The sequence below is a fragment of the Cornus florida genome, unplaced genomic scaffold (genome assembly GCF_030987335.1).
Source record: "Cornus florida cultivar Cherokee Brave unplaced genomic scaffold, ASM3098733v1 CherokeeBrave_3.0.0_Hap2_Chr05, whole genome shotgun sequence".
Classification (NCBI taxonomy): domain Eukaryota; kingdom Viridiplantae; phylum Streptophyta; class Magnoliopsida; order Cornales; family Cornaceae; genus Cornus; species Cornus florida.
Window position 1 is genome coordinate 96,123,504 of NW_026775575.1, and position 22,559 is coordinate 96,146,062.

General features: G+C 41.4%; 1 protein-coding gene across 2 annotated transcripts; it reads right to left on the bottom strand.

Moving 5' to 3' along the window:
* Positions 1–945: 945 nt before the first annotated feature.
* Positions 946–21,411, bottom strand: LOC132307761 (G-type lectin S-receptor-like serine/threonine-protein kinase At4g27290). 2 transcript variants are annotated; one of them, XM_059805611.1, is made up of 7 exons: positions 19,955–21,411; positions 19,339–19,488; positions 19,027–19,184; positions 2,572–2,761; positions 2,072–2,309; positions 1,842–1,992; positions 946–1,404 (listed from the first exon to the last, which is right to left on the bottom strand). In XM_059805611.1, the coding sequence occupies exons 1-7, from the start codon at positions 21,252–21,254 to the stop codon at positions 1,093–1,095; spliced, it is 2,499 nt and encodes an 832-aa protein (XP_059661594.1). In that variant the 5' UTR covers positions 21,255–21,411; the 3' UTR covers positions 946–1,092. The 2 variants fall into 2 exon arrangements, with proteins under 2 accessions (XP_059661594.1, XP_059661593.1); XM_059805610.1 differs by having other exon boundaries at positions 2,551–2,761; positions 19,955–21,410.
* Positions 21,412–22,559: the final 1,148 nt, after the last annotated feature.

The following is a 22,559-nucleotide window of genomic DNA, read 5'->3' on the forward strand; positions in this document are numbered from 1 at the left end:
GGTGACAGCAACAAAATATGTGGTGGTGGTACACTGATAATTTTTAGACTTAGAATACAAGAGTTTTTTTGGAAATTTAAATTTTATTTAAAAAAAAAAAAAATTACTTTAAAATAAAATGACCATTTTATAGATTTAGTTGTAAAATTGATTTTTATTCTTTATAAGGAATTTTGCTATTTCATTTCATTCTGCATACTTAAGACAGCATTAGAATACACATCTTTTCTTTGAGTTGCGAAGAAAACTCTCCCAACAAGACATGTGAATTTAATTCAACCATAAATGAATAATAAATTGAACATATCGGGTCAAAGAAGATAAGGTTCAGCTACAAACTATTCAACCCAAAATTAATATTATTCTTGTACCGTCGTAACTATCCATGCGGTATTAGGCATCAAAATTTGGATTTTTATAGAGGAATAATAAAACTTGATTTTGTGGCATTGATACCTTCTATTTTGTGTCTTAACTTGTCAAGTAACATGTAAAAGTGAAGGAAAGGTTGTACAGTGCCATGCTATTTGACTGTTTTTTTTTTTTTTTTTTTTTTTTTACACACATCATTCAAGTTAGAAATGCGGTTCAAAAGCAAAACCTCAAGACTTACCTCTTGAATCTCTGTCAACCCTGCTATGCCCTTGGGCGCCCATGCTATTTGACTTAGGAACCTCCCTAGAGTTTTCCAACATTACAATACACTCTTAATTAAAATTAATCAATCACCAAGATGTAAAATATTTTTTCTGCAGAATGTGCCATGGTTTTGACAAGATCTTGCGTAAGTTAACTGACAAGAACCTACAAGAAATAAAAAGTTCAGTGGCTAACATGACCAATATTCAAAGCTTCCACCAAGTAGGTAAATTATTCACAATAAACCCACACTCCAATATATTTAATATATATGTAAAGCATATTGGCAGAATAATAGAAATGGTCTTGCAGAAACAGAAATATTTTATAAATTTTATGATGTATTATCCCAATTTAACTAAGACAAATGGCCTTATGGATCAAAAATGGTTTGTTCACAAATTAAAGAACATACAAAACACAAATACATTGTGTGTTTTTTTTTATTATTTTTTATCGAGCCTCTAATACTGTCATGGTGATTTCATTAACTGAACTTGTTGTCTGCTTGCTTGACGTATAATAATCAATTTCTGGAAAAGTTCTTTCAGTGTAAAAACCAGGCTGTTTAGGCTGAAGCAATGCACTCCCACTACCAAGCATCAGAACCACAGATGACATGTTCGGCCTATCTTCTGGAAATTGTTGCACACATAATAGAGCAATATGGATTGATCGTAGAACTTGGGACAAACAGCACGAGTCTTCTCCGAGAGGTGCATCTACCAGTTCCAAGGACCTGCCTTCCTTGAAAAGTCTCCAAGACTTTTAAGTAATTCACAAATCATTAGTAAGAGTCTGAGTTTTGGCAATATAGATTATAAGTGATTCAGAAATTATTAGTAAGAGTCTTAGCTTTAACATATAAGGGAGGCGATACTGGCACTCCATATTTGACCTCAGGCATTCCACCTTTTATTTTTTATAATGAAAACGACAAGTTTACCCTTGATCTCCTAAATGAAGCCTATAAGATTTATTCGAAAAGACACTAGAGAAAGAGGGGCAAAACAGTCATTTCAGTTACTAAATTTAAAAGTTGGAGTGATTGATGAGGTCAAATGTGGACTGCAAATATCTGCTCCCATAAGTAATTCACAAATCATTAGTAAGACTGTTAGTTTTAACATATAGATTATAAGTGATTCACATATCATGAGTAAGTTTTAACATGTAGATAAGATTCTAAACAGGAGACTTACATGGCCAAGAAGGTTAAGGTGGTGTTCAGGATGAAAAAAACCTCTGTTCCTCTTTCCACTCACCATCTCCAATACCAAAACTCCAAAGCTAAATACATCTGATTTTACAGAGAAAATCCCATCTACAGCATACTCTGGGGACATGTAGCCGCTGCAAGGAATAATGAACTAAGAAACAGATGTAGCAAAAATAGGGATGGATTGTATAAACAATGTTTAAAGATTCATACTGTGTTCCAACCACTCTTTTCGTAGTTGCTCCAGTCTCATTTTCTCCAAAACTTCTAGCCATGCCAAAGTCTGATATTTTAGGGATCAAGTTAACATCTAGCAAAATATTGCTAGCTTTGAGATCTCTATGGATGATTCTCAGTCGGGAATCTTGATGAAGATAAAGAAGTCCCCGAGCAATCCCATTGATAATGTCAAAGCGCCTAGGCCAATCCAGTAATTTGCTTTGGGTTTGATCTGTCAAAACTTTTCATATTAGTCTATACTGCTGCTAATTAAATGCTCGTATAACTAGAAAATGTGTAACAAGCAACCAGAAAACTTTGCCATCCCCTCTCACCCCCACCACCCGGTGGAGGGGGACCTTGGTTGGAACAATTTATCGCAACACCATGTCAAAAACCAATGCTGGATCAAGTATAATTAACATAGTCAGATGCTTTAACTGAGTTAAATTTATCATGGTAAAGAGCCAAACCAAAAATAAATAAATCCAAACTTTTGTTAGGCATGTATTCATAGATCAACATCTTTTCTTCTCCTTGAAAGCAGCATCCTAGAAGCTTCACGAGATTTCGATGCTGGAGCTTTGCTATACAGATAACTTCATTCTTGAACTCATCAATTCCTTGTGTGGAATATTTTGACAGACGCTTCACTGCTATTTCCTTTCCCTCTTCCAGAATACCCTGAAACACTTAACAGTTGTGATAGGTATAAGAATATTATTTTAAAAAGACAAAAAAAAAAAAAAAAAAAAAACTCATGTTTATATTGCTTCTTTTTATCATTTACTTACTGCCTTGTGTTGTATTTTCACTGGTTTGATTATTGATTTGTTTCATAACGGATATATATACCCAAAAGAGTTTGCCTCACTCTACTAAAAATTGCTTCAATAAATCTTATTTCCTTTAATTTTTTACACAACATCCCAACATGTAAAAGGATAGCAGGACTACTACAAATCAAAGTGATTCTAATTTAGCCAAAAAAAAAAATCTCTTTTCTTTTTCAAAAGAAGAGAAAGAAACAGATTTTGAATGGATGGGAAAATTTAATAAAAATTCAAAGGTCGAAACTTGTATAATAGTATATGATTCATCACTGAACATTCTGATCATTCTATTAATTCTGACATAACATAATATCAAGAAATTGAGAACTAATAGAACAAATTTACAAATATATATGCATGAGGACAGATGCACACTTGCATAAAGAGTTACTTCTGCAAAAGATGGAATTTGTTCTTTTGCAAAAACAGAACAAACAACATTTTGCCCCATTGCTAACTAGCCCTTTATCAGGTACACATCTATATCCATCTAATATCTATATCTATACTATTATTACTTATCAAAAAAAAAAATCTATACTATTATAAAAGTGCAAGCCATTTTCCTAATTTCTTAATATTTTTCAATTTTTTAAAATACAAAAATGTTCCATTAATTGTGTTTGCATTAATACAAAAAGGCATAAATCAGAAGATGAACATTTTTCGTATAAAAGTGTATACATAATTTTATTTGTAATTATTAATATATAAGTGAGCTAAATAATATACTCTTGGGCCTCTTTGAATTGTCAACCGTTAAGAGTTACAGTTTGAAAATTATGTCATGATGACCTCTTGAAATTCTCGATAGTTACAACTCTTTAATCTAGATGGAAGTTTTTGTGCATGCTCCATTTATGGCCAAAAATTTTGCACATTTGTCGTTGAGTTTTGCTTGTGGTCTGACTGATCTTTCCACTAGAAGAGATTGGGATTGCTTATGGGTTGAGAAAGAATCTGTTTCTTATATTTTGTTTTTGAATTAGTTCCTGAGGTCTTTCTCAACCTTTCTATCAAGGCATGTGCTATCCAATATAATTTTTAAGATTTAAACTTCTTCTAATGCTTTCCTATTGTATTGTTTAATTTTGCCTTCAATGGTGTATTATTGTTTAGCTTTCATCATGGTCCAATTTTTCATTTTATCGATTGATTTGGTTTTGATCATGATATGGTTTTCATTTATTATATTTTTTTATTTGGTTTTTGATAGTGGTGTTCATTTCCACTGATTTTATATATCTTTGATTACACTTGAATGATATCCCAGTTCAACTTTGTCTTGATAGTTGAGGAGGCCAGAAGTGATATGGGCCGGATATGACCCACGAACATGGCATCCGGTCCGAGCAGCTGGGTCCAGCCCATAAAGAAATACTGCCATATGGGCCGAACGCGATTAGCCCATCGAAGATGACCAAAGCCCACAGAGGAACGGGCCCAAATCTAGCAACCCATTAATGTTTGTAAATACCTATAAATATGAGAAGTAATGGAGAGAGAGATTCATTCTGTTGAAGTGTAAGAATTCTAGAGAGAGAAAATGGAAATGAATTCCTTGCATCTTCAATTGGCGCCCACCGTGGGGCGAGCCCAAGATAGCAATTACAGGAACCTCCACCCAAGCAGAATAGGGTGGAGGAGCCAGTTGACTTGACCGAAGAGCCCCTTCTGGATGTGCAGATCGATCAGTCCAAGCCAGAGCAAACTACCAGAGTAAGAGTAAGACTGACCAGGAAAGAGCAGCAGGAGCTAATTGACTTCTTGTCTCATAATGCCGATGTATTTGCATGGAGTCACCTAGACATGCCTGGAATTAATCCCTCCGTATCCTGTCATTCCTTGAATGTCAATCCCAATTTCAAACCAGTAAAGCAGAAGCAACGAAGGTTTGCTCCAAAACGTAACCAGATCATAGCCGAGGAGGTTGATAGGCTGCTCGATGCGGGATTCATCAGAGAAGTGCACTATCCTGATTGGTTGTCCAACGTCGTTGTCGTGCAGAAGAAGAATGGGAAATGGCGAGTATGCATTGATTTCACCAATTTGAACAAAGCCTGTCCGAAGGATAGCTTCCCGCTGCCTAAGATTGATCAAATGGTGGATGCCACCACCGGGTATGAGCGTTTAACCTTTCTGGACACTTATTCAGGTTATAATCAGATCCCTATGGACCCGGCAGATGAAGAAAAAACTTCTTTTGTTACCGAGCGAGGGACATACTGGTACAAAGTTATGCCTTTCGGACTGAAAAACGCGGGAGCAACTTATTAAAGGCTTGTTAGCAAAATTTTCAAAGATCAAATAGGGAAAAATTGTGGAAGCCTATATTGATGATATGGTGGTAAAGAGTAGGAAGAAGGATGATCATCTGAAACATCTGCAAGATGTATTTGATGTGCTGAGGCGATATGGGATGAGGCTCAATCCAACCAAGTGCTCGTTCGGTGCGAGTTCCGGTCAATTTTTGGGACACGTGGTCAATCGCAGAGGCATCAAAGCTAGCCCTGCTCAAGCAGAGGCTTTGATTAAGAATGCCGAGCCAAAGACGATCAAAGAAGTGCAAGCCCTCACAGAACGAATAACTGCATTAAGTCGATTCATTTCTAAGTTGTCAGACCGCTGCAAGCCGTTCTTTGACACGATCCGGAGTCATGGAAGACAGGTCTGGGGGGATGAACAACGACAAGCATTAACCCATTTGAAGGAATATATGCAGAATCCACCAGTCCTGTCAGCCCCGGATCCAGAAGAGAAATTATATCTATATCTCGGAGTATCTAGTGTTGCGACAAGTGCCGTTCTGATTCGTTGCAAGGAAGGGGTGCAACACCCGGTGTTTTATGTCAGTAAGACAATGACCGAGGCAGAACGAAGGTACTCGAAGGCCGAACGGGTGATACTTTCACTCGTAAACGCAAAAAGAAAGTTGACGCATTATTTCGAATCCCACCCTATAGCTGTCCTAACAACTTTTCCAATCAGAGTGCTTATGCACAAGCCAGAACTCTCGGGCAGAATGACAAAATGGGCCATAGAGTTAAGCTCATTTGACATAACGTATGAGCCGAGAACGACTGTCAAAGGACAAGCGGTAACCGATTTCCTGCTAGAATGTGACTCTGAGGATACGGAAGAAGACCTTAGATGCGGCTCTTGGAAACTTTATGTGGATGGCTCCTCTAATCAGATGGGGGCAGGAATTGGGGTTAAATTGCAAACCCCAGAGGGTACTTCTTTGAGTCAAGCACTCAGACTTAAGTTCCGAGCCACCAATAATGAAGCGGAATACGAGGCGTTGCTGAATGGGTTAAAGTTGGCCAGAGAGCTACAGGTCAGAAGTTTGACTGTTTATAGTGACTCACAGTTGATTGTTCGGCAGGTAAATGGTGAGTACGCGACCAAGGATGACACGATGGAGGCATATCGTTCTGCCGTTCTGCATAAAGCCAAGGACTTTGCAAAGATTGAATTCAAACAGTTACCGAGAGAACATAACGCAGATGCAGATCGGTTAGCATGTAGTGCTTCGAGCTCTGGCGAGACATTGGCGAGGGTGATTCCAATAGGAATACTGACCCAGCCATCTATTTTTGAAGAACCTTTAGACTCTGAACCTTGGCAAGTCAATGTCATACCATATGAACCGAGTTGGATTGACCCCATCATCATTTATATTCGAGATGGCGTTCTGCCTATGCAAAGGGATGAAGCTAGGAAAATAAAAAAGAATGCTGCAAAGTACGCCATAGTGCATAACCAGCTATACAGAAGATCCTACTCTGGCCCATACTTGAAGTGTGTCACCCCCACAGAGGCTCGGCAGGTGTTGCGAGCTATTCATGAAGGCGTATGTGGAAATCATTCTGGGGGAAGATCGTTAGCGCACAAAACAATGACACAAGGGTATTTCTGGCCGAACATGTCAAGAGATGCGGAGGAGTTCTCTCGAAGGTGCGATAAATGCCAACGGTATGGACCATTGATCCACCAACCACCTGAGGAATTGCACGTAATGGCCTCACCATGGCCTTTCGCGCAATGGGGGATGGATGTGGTCGGTCCTCTATCAACTGCGAGAGCTCAAAATAAGTATGTGCTATTGGCCACGGATTACTTTACTAAGTGGGTGGAAGCAGAACCATATCCGAGCGTGACTCAGACTCATGTGAGACGATTTATCTGGAGCCATATTATCTGCCGTTTCGGCGTTCCAAGGTCAATAGTCATGGATAATGGCACAAACCTCGACAGCAAGCAAGTAAGAGAGCTGCTGGAGGAGTATGGAATTAATCAAAAGTTGGCTGCAGTAAGTCATCCCCAGGCCAATGGACAAGCAGAAATTACAAACAGAACAATTTTCGCCTGCATTAAGAAGAAGCTAGAGGACCATAAAGGGAAGTGGTTGGATGAACTCCCGAACGTCCTATGGGCTTACAGAACCACCTCAAGGCGCCCGACTGGGGAGAGCCCGTTTGCAATGGCGTATGGTACCGAGGCAGTTATACCGGTTGAGCACTTGGTCCCAACTATCAGAAGCTTAACATGGAGTCAAAGTCAGAACGACAGAATGTTAAGATTGAACCTCGATATGATAGACGAAAAGAGGGACGCTGCAGCAATAAGGCTTGCATCATACCAGCAAGTATTGGCGAATAGTCACAACAAAAGAGTGAAACACAGAGATTTTGCCCCTAGCGATCTGGTTTTGAAAAGAAAGGTGGGAATAGTCAAAAAAATGATGCCACCCTGGGAAGGCCCATATAGAATTGCAGAAGTCATAGGGAAGGGGGCATATACATTAGAAACCATGGCAGGAAGGTTGGTCAACAAGCCCTGGAATGCTACGTCTCTGAAGAGGTACTATCAATAAAAGCTAAGTTTCAGTTTTATCGGATGTTGTTTGTTTTCAATCAAGTACGTATGAACGTGCAAATTCTTGAGATTTATAAAAATAGCTTTCCTTTTCAAGGGGTTAAAAAAAAAAATTAAAAAAAAAAAAAAAATGGATGAAAAAATGAAAAAATAAAAAAGCCAAGTGGCAAGTGGCATTCTAGCCAAGCGCCAGGCACTTAAGCAAGATAAGTGGCAGCTGGCACAATGAGCCGAACGCCAAACACTTGCTAAAAATAAAAAAGCCAAGTGGCAAGTGGCATTCTAGCCGAGCACCAGGCACTTAAGCAAGATAAGTGGCAGCTGGCACAATGAGCCGAACGCCAAACACTTGCTAAAAATAAAAAAGCCAAGTGGCAAGTGGCATTCTAGCCGAGCGCCAGGCACTTAAGCAAGACAAGCGGCAGCTGGCACCATAAGCCGAACGCCAAACACTTGCTAAAAATAAAAAAGCCAAGAGGCAAGTGGCATTCTAGCCGAGCGCCAGGCACTTAAGCAAGACAAGTGGCAACTGGCACCATGAGCCGAACGCCAAACATTTGCTAAAAATAAAAAAACCAAGTGGCAAGTGGCATTCTAGCCGAGCGTCAGGCACTTAAGCAAGATAAGTGGCAGCTGGCACCATGAGCCGAACGCCAAACACTTGCTAAAAATAAAAAAGCCAAGTGGCGTGTGGCATTCAGGCCGAGCGCCAGGCACTCACTCACACGACAAAGTCAATATGAAAAAGTATTGAAAGTGGGTTTGAACAGAGCATAGTACAAAAAGTTTTATCGTCTCATTCATAATAAGCTTCGAGGTTACAAAAAGTGAAGCATTCAAATCACATGACTACAAAAGAGTATGAAATTGAGGGATCTGAAGAGCCCTAGCTAGCTGCCTCAGTACCGTCAGCTTCCTGGTTGTGCTGACTCGCCTCCTCGTTCCCATTAGCCATCTCACCCTCACAAGGTGGGGAATCGAGATAAATAACAGAGTCGTTCTGCTGGGGCCCAACATTAGCAGTGACTATGGGAGATACCATAGTTGACGAAGGAAGAGCGATTAGAGGCTGAACGGTAAAAGGAGCTGTAGTGATCCTGGAGGAAGCAATCTCCTGACACTCATCAAATATGTGCTCGGCTGCGGTGGATTCTGGGTCAACATAGACCCCCAGAGGGTCAATCCCTAGATCCTTATCAATTTCATCCGGAGTTGAACTGGTCTGGCCCTCAGCCGGAACTCAGTCGGAAAAACTATCTCGAAATCCCTGAGCATATCTAAGAGCTCCAACTCTTGAAAACCGAGCATAAAGAGCCAACATGCCACCATTCACTCTGCTAATGGTGTCAATCAGAGCGTTGCGCTCGTCCAGAGCTCTTTTCTCAAATGCCATCCGAGCAGACTGCTCGTCAGCCAGAAGGAGCTGGAGCTCTGCCTTTTCATCTCTGACTGAATTGCGCTCAGTCTGCCAGACACTCTTCTCAAGCTGAAGGGCATCTTTTTCATCTTGAAGAGAGTCGGTTTCCTTCTTCAGAGCATCTCTCTCTTTTTCAGCTTTTTCAAGCCGAGCCAATATCTCGGTGTTCTTGTTGGCAAGAATATTGTTTTCCTTATTAGCCACATCCAGGCTATCAGAGAATTTACGGGCCCTGGCGTTCCCCATTTCCACCTGTTTCTGCATAGCCATCATACCGAACAAAGTCTGCATAGATATGCATGAATACTGGTTAAACCGATCGCCTGGTCGGACGAAGGCAAGAGCAAATATTATGAGAAGATTCATGAGTTAGAAAATAAAAGTCACCTCCATGGCAGATTGGGGAAAGCGGCTGAACACATCCTTTTGTGACAGACCCTTCGCTGCCTCAAGGTCTTTTGAAGTCCACATGCTCCTATAGTACGCCATGGCGGTCTGGCCATCCTTAATCATGGTCTCGTTCGGCTTCACGAACGTCCCATCCGTTCGGGTGTATCGAGGAGCCCATGGTGGTAAAACAGGAGTAGAAGCTGAAGCTGAAGCAGAGGCAGCAGCTGCAACAGGCCCGGAGGGGGCAGGAGCTCTGACTGGGCGATGCAAGAGAGCGCTCGGCCCAGAAACTCGGTTCCTCCTTGTAAGAGATTCCTCCTCGAGGTTGACTCCACCGTCAGGATGAGGTCTTTTGCCTCGCTCTTTGTCCCGAACACCCCCAGCAGCAGCAGGGGTAGTAGTGATCTGTGGAGATGTGCTCGGGTTGGTAGCAGGTGTGCTAACAACAGGATCAATAGCCACCACACTCGGGATAGTGTCAGAGATGGTGGCTGAAGAAGAGGCTGATGCGGGAGAGGAGGTTGCTCCAGCAGCAGTAGTGGCTGGGGGAGGATTTTTCCTCCTACCAAAGGAAGGAATCTGAAGCCTGCTCATTGTATAGCCGAGGGATGAGAGCGCTAGAAGGTTGTCTGAAGTGAGGAGGTCTGAGCAAGAAGGAATATCGTTCAGAACGTATTTCTTCAAGTAATTACTCCTATCCCTGCAAACACTGTAGCTCAAGTCATCACAAGGTATGCCTAAGGAGCGACATAAGAAAGTACAAAAGCGAGGAACACATGTTTCGCAGGGACAATCGTTTTTATGAGATTTGAATTTCTTATACGAGGAGACAGAACAGACGCCAAAGGCGCTCGGGATTGGGTAATCCTCTGCAGCCGGCGAAGACCAGGACCCACTAACACCCACAATGTTATCCCTCCAACCCTTTTCAGATTTGATTGTATCCGTACATATGGACATCTTGTCGATCGGGTAGAGGTGGTAGAATGGCTCTTCAGTTCGGATCTTACTGACCTTATAGCAAAGAAGAAGATCTATGAGGTCAAGATCCAGACCTCTGTCACGAATCAGTAGTAACATAACGGATATGATTCTAAGGAAATTTGGGTTTACCTGCAGAGAGGATATCCCCAGTCTATTGAAAACATAGTTAAAAAAGGGATGCAGAGGGAACCTAACGACATTTAGTTGAAGGTTAGTAAATAAAACCTCGCCGGGAAGAAGGCCGGCACCGGTCATAATATTAACATCCCTAGGGCAAACCCTAACTTGGATGTCGTTAGGAAGTCTAAGTCTCATACGAAGAACATCTAGATCTACAACCATGGTGAAAGCGAATGAAGGATCCAAAAGTGTAAAAGAAGTCTACCGAAAGTAAAAAGGAACAAGACTAACCTCTGGGGTAGAAAGCAGCAAAGAACGCTGCAAGATCGCTGGAAGAGTGACTCTTGAAGAATTTCACCGGATGAAACTTAGCACGGTTCTAAAAAGACAAGCAAGAGATTTGACTGATGATGGAGAGAGATGGAGACGGTAAAAAGGCATGAAGTGACATTCTAGAGCCTTGTAAAGACGAAGTGGACCCGAGGGCCGAAGCGTTAGGGAGGCGAGAAGTTTATCGAATCTCGGAACATTGATTCCGGATCCGACCGTCCATTCCCCCATAAGAGTGTCTTGAGCCGTCAACGTCATGATGAGACGCCTTTGATAATTACCCCCTTATTAAATAGGGAGTAATTATGGGGGCAGTTGAGGAGGCCAGAAGTGATATGGGCCGGATATGACCCGCGAACATGGCATCCGGTCCGAGCAGCTGGGTCCAGCCCATAAAGAAATACTGCCATATGGGCCGAACGCGAATAGCCCATCGAAGATGACCAAAGCCCACAGAGGAACGGGCCCAGATCTAGCAACCCATTAATGTTTGTAAATACCTATAAATATGAGAAGTAATGGGGAGAGAGATTCATTCTGTTGAAGTGTAAGAATTCTAGAGAGAGAAAATGGAAATGAATTCCTTGCATCTTCAATAGTATTTTGATAGTTTGCTAATTGCAGTTCAATTCTATATTTGGAGGTAAAGCTTTATTAGTTTCTGATGCATTGTTCTTCATATAATCTTAACTTTTAGTTGTTTGAGCTTTAAGGAGGTGTAAATGTGAAAATTTTCAATTTGAAAATTTCAAACCAGTCAAACTTCTGATTTTAACTTGTGACACGACCTTGGGAAAATACACTTATGTGATGATTTGCTTTAGCCTGCATATCACTGGCAATCCTGCATAGCATTATTAAAATTTTATAAAATACTTGGAGAAAACCATTCAGTGCTAAAATTTTCTAAAATGATTTTTAAGTTCCAATCCTGAATATTGCAATTTCTTCATTATATAACATTTCAACTCTACATTATAGGTTTTTTTTTTCCAAAGCCTTTATAGCATTTCATTCCATTCTTCTGAAACTTTGATAGTTCATCAGCTATAATAACATATTTGTGAGATACTGATGTGAAGCACTTTACAGGTTGCCATGCAGTAGTTGACAACAACTTCAAAGTCTTTTTAATGTGATGATAAAAACACACCCAGTGTGGAAGAAAGAGCTCGTGTGTGTGTCAAGGAAAAAATATTAAAAATAATATGAGATGCATGGTGGTAGAAATATTGTTTGGAGAAATGTATGCCAATCCTATATTTACAATCATTTGGTTACTAAAACAGTTGCTATTTGAGAATACAATCGTTTAGTTGTGGTGGAGGCATTTCACTATGTTGTTTAAAACATATAAAAAATTATACACAAAAAAAATCATGTACAACACATAATTAAGTTATCCAACGGTATTGTTTTGTACAGGTAGACATTATAACAACAAATTTAGTTTGACTTTCAAAATTCTAAATGCAACAAAAGGTTCAAAAATTTTAACAAAATGATGATCAAGCAAACAAATCAAAAGATTAATTTTTAGATGGAGAAATTTCAAGTCTAGCGTAACAGAATATCATTAAAATAGCTTAGGAAAAACGTGAAAAAACAACATTAGCATATTTGTTGTGCATCATTATATTAGTAAAACACATCTTGATTAATATATATATATATATATATATATATATATATATATATATTTAAACTATGATTTTCCTTCACGTGCATTGCACGTGAACCTTTACACAAAAAGCCAACCAAGTTTTATTTTGAGCGCGCGCGCGTGTGTGTGTTTAGGAGGGGGGGTTGTACAAATCTACTACTTCTTAGGAACCCAAAATAAAATAAACAATAAAAATAAACTTTTGTTCACTCTGACATATTATAGCCTTAGCTTGTTGGCTATACACTTTTTTTTTTTTTTTTGATGAGTAAAATTTTATAAAGAAAGCACTCAAAAGTGGAGCGAAACCCAAAGACAAACAGAAGGCCAAAAAGCGTCTCAAGCCTTCAAAGAGGCCAAAAAAACAACAATCTCCTCTACAAATCTAAAATCTCTCCCTGAAACCCAACAAAAAAGAGTGGAAATAATAGAGAACTTAAGCAAAGAAATAGGCTTCTCCTTTCCATCGAAATATCTCCGATTTCTCTCGAGCCAAATACACCACCAAATACAAAAAGGCGTAGCCCTCCAAGCGTCCTGAATGAGAGCCCCCACTGAAAAACCTCTGCAAGCCTCAATCAACCCTCTAGAGGAACAAGGCATGACCCAAGGGATCCCAAACAAACCAAGCATTAAATCCCAACAATCCCTAGCCATGCTACAATGTAACAGAAGGTAATCAATAGTCTCCTCATCGCGCCGACACAAATAACAACGATTAACCACCACCTGATTCCTTCTCCTCAAATTATTCTGGGTTAAAATCCTACCCAAGACAAAGGTCCAAGCAAAGAAGGCCACCTTGAGAGGAGTCTTAGATTGCCAAATAGACTTCCAAGGGAAAGGACCTCTAGAGCCAACCGTAAGACACCTGAAAAAGGACCGAACCTCGAAACGACCCTGCGAGTTAGGATCCCAAAGCTAACAATCAGAATCCTCAGTTGTAATCACCTGGCGATACAATAATTCCAACAAGCGAGTGACCTCCTCAATTTCCAAGTACTGAAAATGCCTCCTAAACCGAACATCCCAAGTTAGTCTCCCATTATCAAGATGATAACGGTCAACCACTATGGCTTGCCTATGGGAAGCAATCCTGTAGAGCCGTGGGAAAGCAAGAGCAAGAGGACGCTCTCCACACCAAAGATCCTCCCAAAATCTGATCCTCCTACCATCCCGGATCTAAAAACGAACATGTTTGCTGAAATCATCCCACCCCTTCCAGATGAGAGTCCAAACCCCCACCCCTCTAGGACCACGCACCTCAAGAGAACTCCACCCTCCACTGCTTTCCCCAAATTTGATCGCGATAACCCTCCTCCAAAGCCAACACCTCTCTACCCCAAACCTCTAAAGCCATTTCCCAAGGAGAGTCTTGTTGAAAGGCAACAACCTCCTAATCCCTAATCCTCCACTCCGAATTGGATAACACACTTGCTCCAAACGAATCAGATGATACTTGAACTCCTCTCCTCACACCACCCCCCCCCCCCGGGGGGCCGCGCACGCGCGAGAAAATTGCACTGCAATCTCTCAATTCTCTCAGCCATAGAAGAAGGAATCTGAAAAAGAGAGATGAAATACGTGGGGAGGTATGAAAGGGTGCTCTTGATCAGAGTGACCCGGCCCCCCTTGGAGAGGTACTGCTTCTTCCATCCCGCCAGTCTCTTCTCGAATCTATCCATAACCGGATCCCAGCTTCCCACACACCTCGAAGGAACTCCCAAGGGCAACCCCAAGTAAGAAATGGGAAAAGAGCCAGTGCAACATCCAAGAATCTGAGCAAACATCTCGATCTCAGGGACCTCCCCAACCGGCACAAGAACGCTCTTTCCGACATTAACCTTAAGCCCAGAGACCACTTGGAACCAGACCAACACGCATCTCAGATATCTCAACTAGGACGCATTCGCATCACAAAGCACTAAAGTATCATCAGCAAACATGAAGTAAGAGATCTCCAACTGACTAGCAACATCCATGCCCACCCGAAAGCCTCTCAAAAAGCCTAACTCGACCGCCCTCTTAATCAATCTACTAAGAGCCTCCATCACAAAAAGAAACAAGAACGGAGAAAGCGGATCCCCTTGTCTCAATCCCCTCAAACTAGAGAAAAAACCCGTCAGAGCTCCATTCACAAGGACAGAGAAGCGAGCACTAGAAATACAAAAAAGGATCCATTTATTCCATCGCACACCAAACCCCATCCTCTCCATCAAGTAAAGAAGGAAACTCCAGCTCACATGATCGTACGCCTTCTCAATGTCCAGCTTACACAAAACACCCGAAACCCTAATACTCAACCTGGAGTCCACACATTCACTAGCAATAAGAACTGAATCCAAAATTTGACGTCCACCCACAAAGGCATTTTGAGAATTAGAAATGACACCATCCAAGACCTTCCTCAACCTAGAAGCCAGGACTTTAGCAATTAACTTGTAAAGACACCCGACCAAGCTAATAGGGCGAAAATCCCTAACATCCAGCGCCCCTCCCTTTTTCGGAATGAGAGCAATAAAAGTGGCATTCAAGATCTTCTCAAAAGAGCCCTAAGCATGGAAAGCATGAAAAATACCTATCACCTCCTCATAAACCACCTCCCAACACTCCAAAAGGAAACGCATGGAAAAACCATCTGGACCTGGGGCTTTATCCCCGTTACAGCTCTTCAACGCAGACAAAACTTCCTCTTTAGAAAAAGGTTCTTCTAGAACATAGCACTCCTCACTCAAAATAGAGTCAAAATAAAGCCCTACAAGCAAGGGTCTCCAACCAGCAGATTCTGTAAACAACATCAAACAGTAATCAACAATACCTTAACAAATCTCCTCCTCCTTACAAAACATCTCCCCGTCCACCCGGATCCACCCAATGTGATTGCCCCTTCTATGAGCATTGGCAAGTCTATGAAAAAACTTAGTGTTATTGTTGCCTTCCTTAAGCCACAAGGCTCTAGACTTTTCCCTCCACGAAATCTCCTCCATGACAGCAATCTCAGCAAACTCCGCCTGACACTCCACCCTCCTAAGTCTCAGGGATTCCGCTAAAATGCCCTGACCCTCCATCCGATCAATCTCAACAATCTCTGAAAAAACCCAATTCTTCCTCCAAACCAGATTACCGAAGACCTCTTTGTTTCAAACTTTGACATCATTCTTCAAAAGACACAGCTTACTTGCAAGAGAATGACTTGGGGCGCCAACCACTCCATACCCCGCCCACCAAGATCGAACACGCTCTAGAAAACCCTCGACCCGAAGCCACATATTCTTAATACAGAAAGGGGATCTTCTACTACGCAAACCATCACAATCCAACATCAACGGGACATGATCAAAAATAGGGCAAGCCAAAGTGGCCTGAACAACATCGGAGAACTTCTCCTCCCAATCACTTGACACAAGGAACCTGTCAAGACGAGAGAGGGTAGGAGAAGAGCAACCACTAGACCAAGTAAAGGGACCACACACCAAAGGCAAATCAAACAACCTAGGCCCATCAATGAACTGCGAGAAAGACTCCATGTCAAACGTCCATCTACCCCCCGTCGACCTCTCAAAAGGAGAACGAACAACATTGAAATCCCCTCCAATACACCAAGGCAACGACCATCTCCTTCAAACATCTCCCAACTCCTCCCAAAACAAATGTCGCACACTATCCTATGTAGGACCATAAATCCTAGAAAAAACCCAGCGAAAACCATCCTCCAACAAAGAAAGGACGCAGGAGGCAGAGAAAAGCCCCACCTAAGAGTCCCCCAAAAGACCCAACGATTGTCCCACATAATCAGAATGCCACCCGAAGTACCAACCACATCCAAAGCAATCCAACCCCCCACCCAAAAGCAATTTTGGTTTCTTGAAGGCAAACCACATGACCTCCCTCTTTACGAATCACCGATTTCACAACTCTTCTTCTAACCTAGTCATTGAGACCCTTGACATTCCATGAAAGAATTCATAACTTCATAAGGAAACAGATGAAATAGCAATCCCACTCCTCTTTCCACTGTCCCTTTCCCTAGACCCATATTCCTCCTCTCATAAGTTACAAAATTAGAGGGGCTCCCATCTCCCTCTCCCCCATCCCAGCCTGAGAACTACCCTTTCTTCCCACCCTATCCAAAAGCTAAGCACCAAGGATGTCATGGAATAGCCTCATCGCCTCATCCATCATACCTTCAAAAGAAACACCCAAAAGAGAACCCACCTCTCCACCCTTCTCTCTCAACCACTCCTCCAAACACTCCTTTCCCTCAACTGCAATAGAATCCCTCCCATTCTCAACCTCTGGTCGAACAACAGCCAAAGGGACAAACATATCAACATCTGCCTCATCCCCCTCCCACTGGACCAAACCCAACTCCCCAACAAAGGAGGAAGCTGCATCTCCCTCCCAAACATCAGAAAAGGAAGGGGAACAGCAAGCCAACGGAGTCGCAACCTCCTCATCAGAATTAGAATCTCTAGCATCACACTACAAACCCTTCGAGGCCAAATGATCCCGCAACTCCTTCAACAGAACATTGGCTGTAGCATCATCAAGCTTAATATTCACATCTCGCCCCACACAGACAGTAACTCGCTCACAACAAATGTCACACAATCGAGAGGAACCCAACCCTTTAGCACTACCTCCACCATGCCGCTCCACACAATCCGGTTAAGGATTCTCCTCAAAGGCCGGGGACAAAAGTTTATAAACAGTAGACAACACACCATTTTCCACCCCCAAGCTCCTTCTTGTCCCAGTCTACCCTGCAGCCCACAGCCCAGACCCAAAAACCCACTAGCAGAACAATTGACAAAATTCTGATGGACCGTCGCTCCTTCAACCGATCCATGTGAAAATGGGTTAAAACTACCCGAACCCAATGGCAATAGCCCAGAGTCAGTAGAACCATGAGGAGGCCCATCCACCTACCCGCAAGCACAAACTCCAGAAGCCCTTCTCACCGGCCCACCATTAGGACCAATAACATGCCCATCATCATAAGAAGGAAACCCAGCCTTTGGAGCCCAAGATTTTGAAAACGAGTTGGATCCAGCTGTAATCCACTTAGAATGTCCGACTCCTGAGCGCCAACCACGTGTCTGGTCAGCAATTCTCCCCCACCCACGCACTTGATTCACGTGAAGACCACCACGATTGCGTCCCCGATCCCACCTCTGCAAGAACGACTGACAGCCAAGCCCGGTGAGACCTCCACCTCTCTGATTCTCCCGAACACCAGCTTGCCGACGACGATCAACCACAGCAACCTTTCTTTCTTTTCAAAGTAAAAAGCCGACGAAAGCACTACGAATTACGGACCCAAAGCGCATCCCTCCACTCCTTCCATCTCTGAAACTCTGCCAAGCCCTTCTTCCCCATCAATTCCCACCTCAGCCAATCAGTTTCCTTAAGCAAGTGTGAATCATCCCCTCCTTCCAAACTATCCGTCGTCGGAACAAGATCAGGAGCCTTCTCCTCCCACACCGCCACTTTAAAACAGAGCCGATCATCATGAATGAAGACAAAAGGAGGACAAACTTTACCGTCTGACACTGTGATACAGACCCTTTCAGTATCAATGGCTTCGTCGGCATCCACCCAAATAAACCCACCACACAAATCACCGACCGTCACAAACAAGGCAGGACTTCAAAGGTGAAGAGGGAGACCATACAGCGTCACCATCTTCAACCACTTACCTTTCAGAACACCCCACTCGGAAACTTCACTTATCCACTCATAAAGTGGCCGTCCCCCATTCACGGCGACCCTCTTTGAGCAAGCGAGAAGCCTCTACCGGAGAGGGAAAACGAAAGAGCAGCAGAGAATCCGGCAGAGGCAAGACAACCACTCCGGAGGAAACCTTCCAAGCTCGAGAGGCCCAAGCCACGATTTGAGCCCTATCACCCACTTCCTTATCAAACTTCCCAACCAAACACGATCGCATCTCTACCACCCCCATCCAAATATCCTCTTTTTAAAGGCTTGCTGATTGTAATTTTAAATTCAGAATAATAGAGACATGCAATGATTTTAGTGCATTTGCCTAGTATCAGTATCAATTGAGTATCAGCTATATCGGACTTAGGAATTCATGCAAGTGTATCCATATTATTACTTTCAGAAAAGTACAGCATCTCTTAACCTTTTTGAAGGCTTGCTGACTGTAATTTTAAATTCAGAATTTGTTTTTCTTCACTGAGAGATGAAAACCATTAAGATAAGTAATAATAGAGAAATGCAATGATTTTAGTGCATTTGCCTAGTATCAGTATCAATTGAGCATCAACCATATCGGTCTTAGGAATTCATGTAAGTGCATCCATATTATTACCTTGTAAACAGGTCCAAATCCACCCTCTCCAAGTTTATTGCTGATTGAGAAGTTATTGGTAGCATCAGCTATTGTTGATAAGTCAAACATTGGCAACTCTAGATCTTCCTTGTGGCTTTCATTAGTGTGACATTGTTCCAAGCCACGATCCAAACTTTCTGTAAATAGGGGTAAAAGTGAAATTAGACGAAACCAACTTTAATTTTCAAAACAATTGCACACATTTCCTTCCAAAGAGAAAAGAGCACATAAATAGAACAGTACCAGTAAACCAAACAAACTACTTGACCATAAAATGCCTAATTTAGTTACCTCCTCTATTTAACTTTTGCTCTTGATGCTTCTTCATCCAAACATACAAGGCCAAGGTTAGGCCCAGCACTAACACTCCTGCTAGTAAAGCCAAGATGACTATGACTTTCTTTCGCATCTTCCTATTGGATTTGGAGCCAACTTCGGAGACTGTCAAGTTTATCATCCAAATAAAGCCGTCAATTAATCCAAAAATATATTTTTTTAAAAAAATTAAGATTGATTTTCCCCCATAGTATAGGTTTTCAACCCATGAAAGTTTCTATTTTCTAAGACAAAGCCTCTTCAAATTCTCCTCTTTTACATGGTAATTAGATTCAGAAATTTAAACATATTCACGAATATTTAGGAATTTGTTTGCTTGATACTATGACCGGTAGTTTCTAACATTATATGATTTTAGTCACTATACAAATTTTGAGAAAAAAAATCAATAAAATACAATTAAAACCAAGTGCAAGAGAATGTGTGTGAGAGCTTCCATATGCCTCTTGATTTATGCCTCCTTTCTACAACTCTGCTTGCAAAGCTGTTGAAAAGATTGGCAACTTTCTTTTTATTTCCACAACAGAATTTAACAGTTACTCATCTACATGTTTGGGAATATATATCATACCTAACTCAGAGGAGGCCATTCTTATGTAAATATCTTGTCCAATTTCTGTGAGCTCCCTAATATCAATCAGGTCTTCAAACCAGAGCAAGCAGCCACTTCCTCCTTCTCTTATGTCTATATTTGCATAAGCCATACAAGAACAATTTTTCAAGCATACTGTTTCGCATTCCTTGAGGGTCATGCTCCTATTAAACCAGGAATTCCGCGTGTCAGGCAATTTAACACTGGAATACTTGATAAATCCATTTGATGATTCATTGTGGCAATCCAAGGGTGTTTTTCGAACACACCCACTTGACCAATCTGCTGTGCCCCAATCTTTTGGGTACCTTGGACCAAATTTATCAAGACACCCACACACCGGGGAGTTAGCAATGCTGCAGATACCATAGGCCTGACACAGCCCATAAAAATCACAGTTATCTGATGGTGTATTCACGTAAACTGTCCATTCCTGTGTTTTATAATTCCATGTCAAGCGCTGTAGTATTCCATTCTGATTCAAAACCCGCCGTGAGAAAACTGAGCTATTAATAAGCTCATATTCATAATACACTTCCTGCTGGTCAAAAACAAAACGGTATGTGTAGATGCTGTTTGGTAGTAAACCCACGGAGCCACTAAAGCGGAGACCATTCCATGGTCCAGAACGGTATTTCTCAACCGAACCTTTTAGGAGGACTAATTGTGGGAATCCACGAAGATCAATTCCATAAGAATACTCACCTTTAGAAGGGTCATCACTGGACTTCCATGACCATAGATGCCGATCAATTCCGGTTACTAAGTTCTTTCCAAGCTTCATGCCCGGCAACAAAGTGTCACATGGATAATCAAAACTCTGCCACAAGAAATTCTCATCATTTGCATCTCTGACAACAAGATTACCCGAATCCAAAAGCTGTGCAACTGGGTTCACTATGTTGTTATTTGATGACGAATTTGAAGAAGACCAGAAGCTGGTGTTTGTACTATTGACATTGACGAGCACGAGAATTCCTCCATCAGTTAGCTTCAAGACACCTCCTCCTGATGCATCAGTAAGTGGAGTATCTCTGTTGGCAACCCAAACCACAGTCCCATTAGATATTTTCTTGTACCATATTCCCAAGTATCGATTCCTGGAAGTACTACCTGAGGGGCTGAAAAATCCCAGTTCAAATGTTCCATCTGAAGAGACCATGGTTTGTCCATCAGTAAGAGATTGAGTTGTAGTTATGGTGTGTAATTCTACCGCATTGGAGATTATTGTAAAAGTGGAAAACATAAAATAAAATAAAAGAACTATGGAAAAAACCATAATTCTTTGATGATATACTCAGAGGGTGTTTGTGTGTGTTTCTCGGTTTTTTATTCAATATAAATTCATGGCAGATGACAAACAAGTAAAACGAAAACCAAATCAGAAAGTCTTCTTCGAAGTCTTCCTTTCACACTCTTTACAGCACTATATTAAATATACATCCCCAACAAAGAAGATTACGGGTGAGCCAGGCACGTCACGTCTTTGATAATGCCCGTCAATTAAAATCCACCATCCATTTATGATACAATGAAATTGGTCTCAACATCTGATAAAAACTCCTCCCCACAAACTGATTTGCTAGATTTTCATTGATCACATCAATGACGTGGGATGGCCCCGCTCACCCTATACCTAGTATGACTAACACGTGATATAACCCCATAAATAACCATTGTACCCTTAACTTTCACACTGGGACTGGAGTGGTGGTAATACTTTCTCCTCTACCCACTCAGAGTCTTAGGGCAGGTGGTCTGCTTGCATGGGAATCTGCAGACCATAAATGATCAATTAATTGAGCAGGTGGTATGCCAATTTGACATCCCTGACCTTGGATTGTTACACCAAGGTCAAGGATGTCCACAACACCAAGGCCAAGGATGTCCACAAAAACTATACACAAATCAACTTCTTCGTTACCCTTGACTTGGGGGTATTGTGCCATTATGACATCCTTGACCTTGGATAGTTACACAAAGGTCATTTATATATCAACTTCATCATTACCCTTGACTCGGGGTGGTGATATCTTGGCCGTCGGCGACCTAGTTCTTTGAAATAGTAAGCAAGGGAAAGATGCATCTAGAAGGCATATATGACTAGGATTTGTGACATTCACCTCTCAATGCTAATATTATCTTTTATTTTCTGTGAATATTTATGGAAACAAAATGTAAGAAATTACTTTCTTTATCATTTCCAATTGTCGTTTACATAGCTTTCAAATAATCATCACATACTAAGCTTGTAGAAAAAACAGTACCATCTCAAAATCGAGGGGAATGAATGTTCCATTGGAGGTACACAAAATATAAAGCAAAGATCAAATCCACGACACACAAAAATTTGCAAAGGTCGTTAATTCTCAAATTATATTTGGTAACATGTAGTTGGTGATTTATAATTGAAACTAGAGTCCAAAGAAAATTACTTTATGCAAGTTTTTAAGCCATCAATTCTATACTTTAAAACACAATGTCAATATCAAATCAGTAAAATGTATCACGTACATAGCACAATTCAAAAAACAAAATATTGATGATGATGTGATTCAAAGTTATGAAAAATAAACATGGAATT

What these genes read in the sequence shown, in the direction of transcription:
- LOC132307761 (XM_059805610.1), bottom strand. Translation starts at nt 21,254, where the DNA reads ATGGTTTTTTCCATAGTTCTTTTATTTTATTTTATGTTTTCCACTTTT. An exon ending in GCAAAAGTTAAATAGAGGAG is followed by an intron (nt 19,185 to 19,338) that starts GTAACTAAATTA and finishes CCCTATTTACAG; the next exon opens with AAAGTTTGGATCGTGGCTTG. An exon ending in ACCTTAACCTTCTTGGCCAT is followed by an intron (nt 1,405 to 1,841) that starts GTAAGTCTCCTG and finishes ATTACTTAAAAG; the next exon opens with TCTTGGAGACTTTTCAAGGA.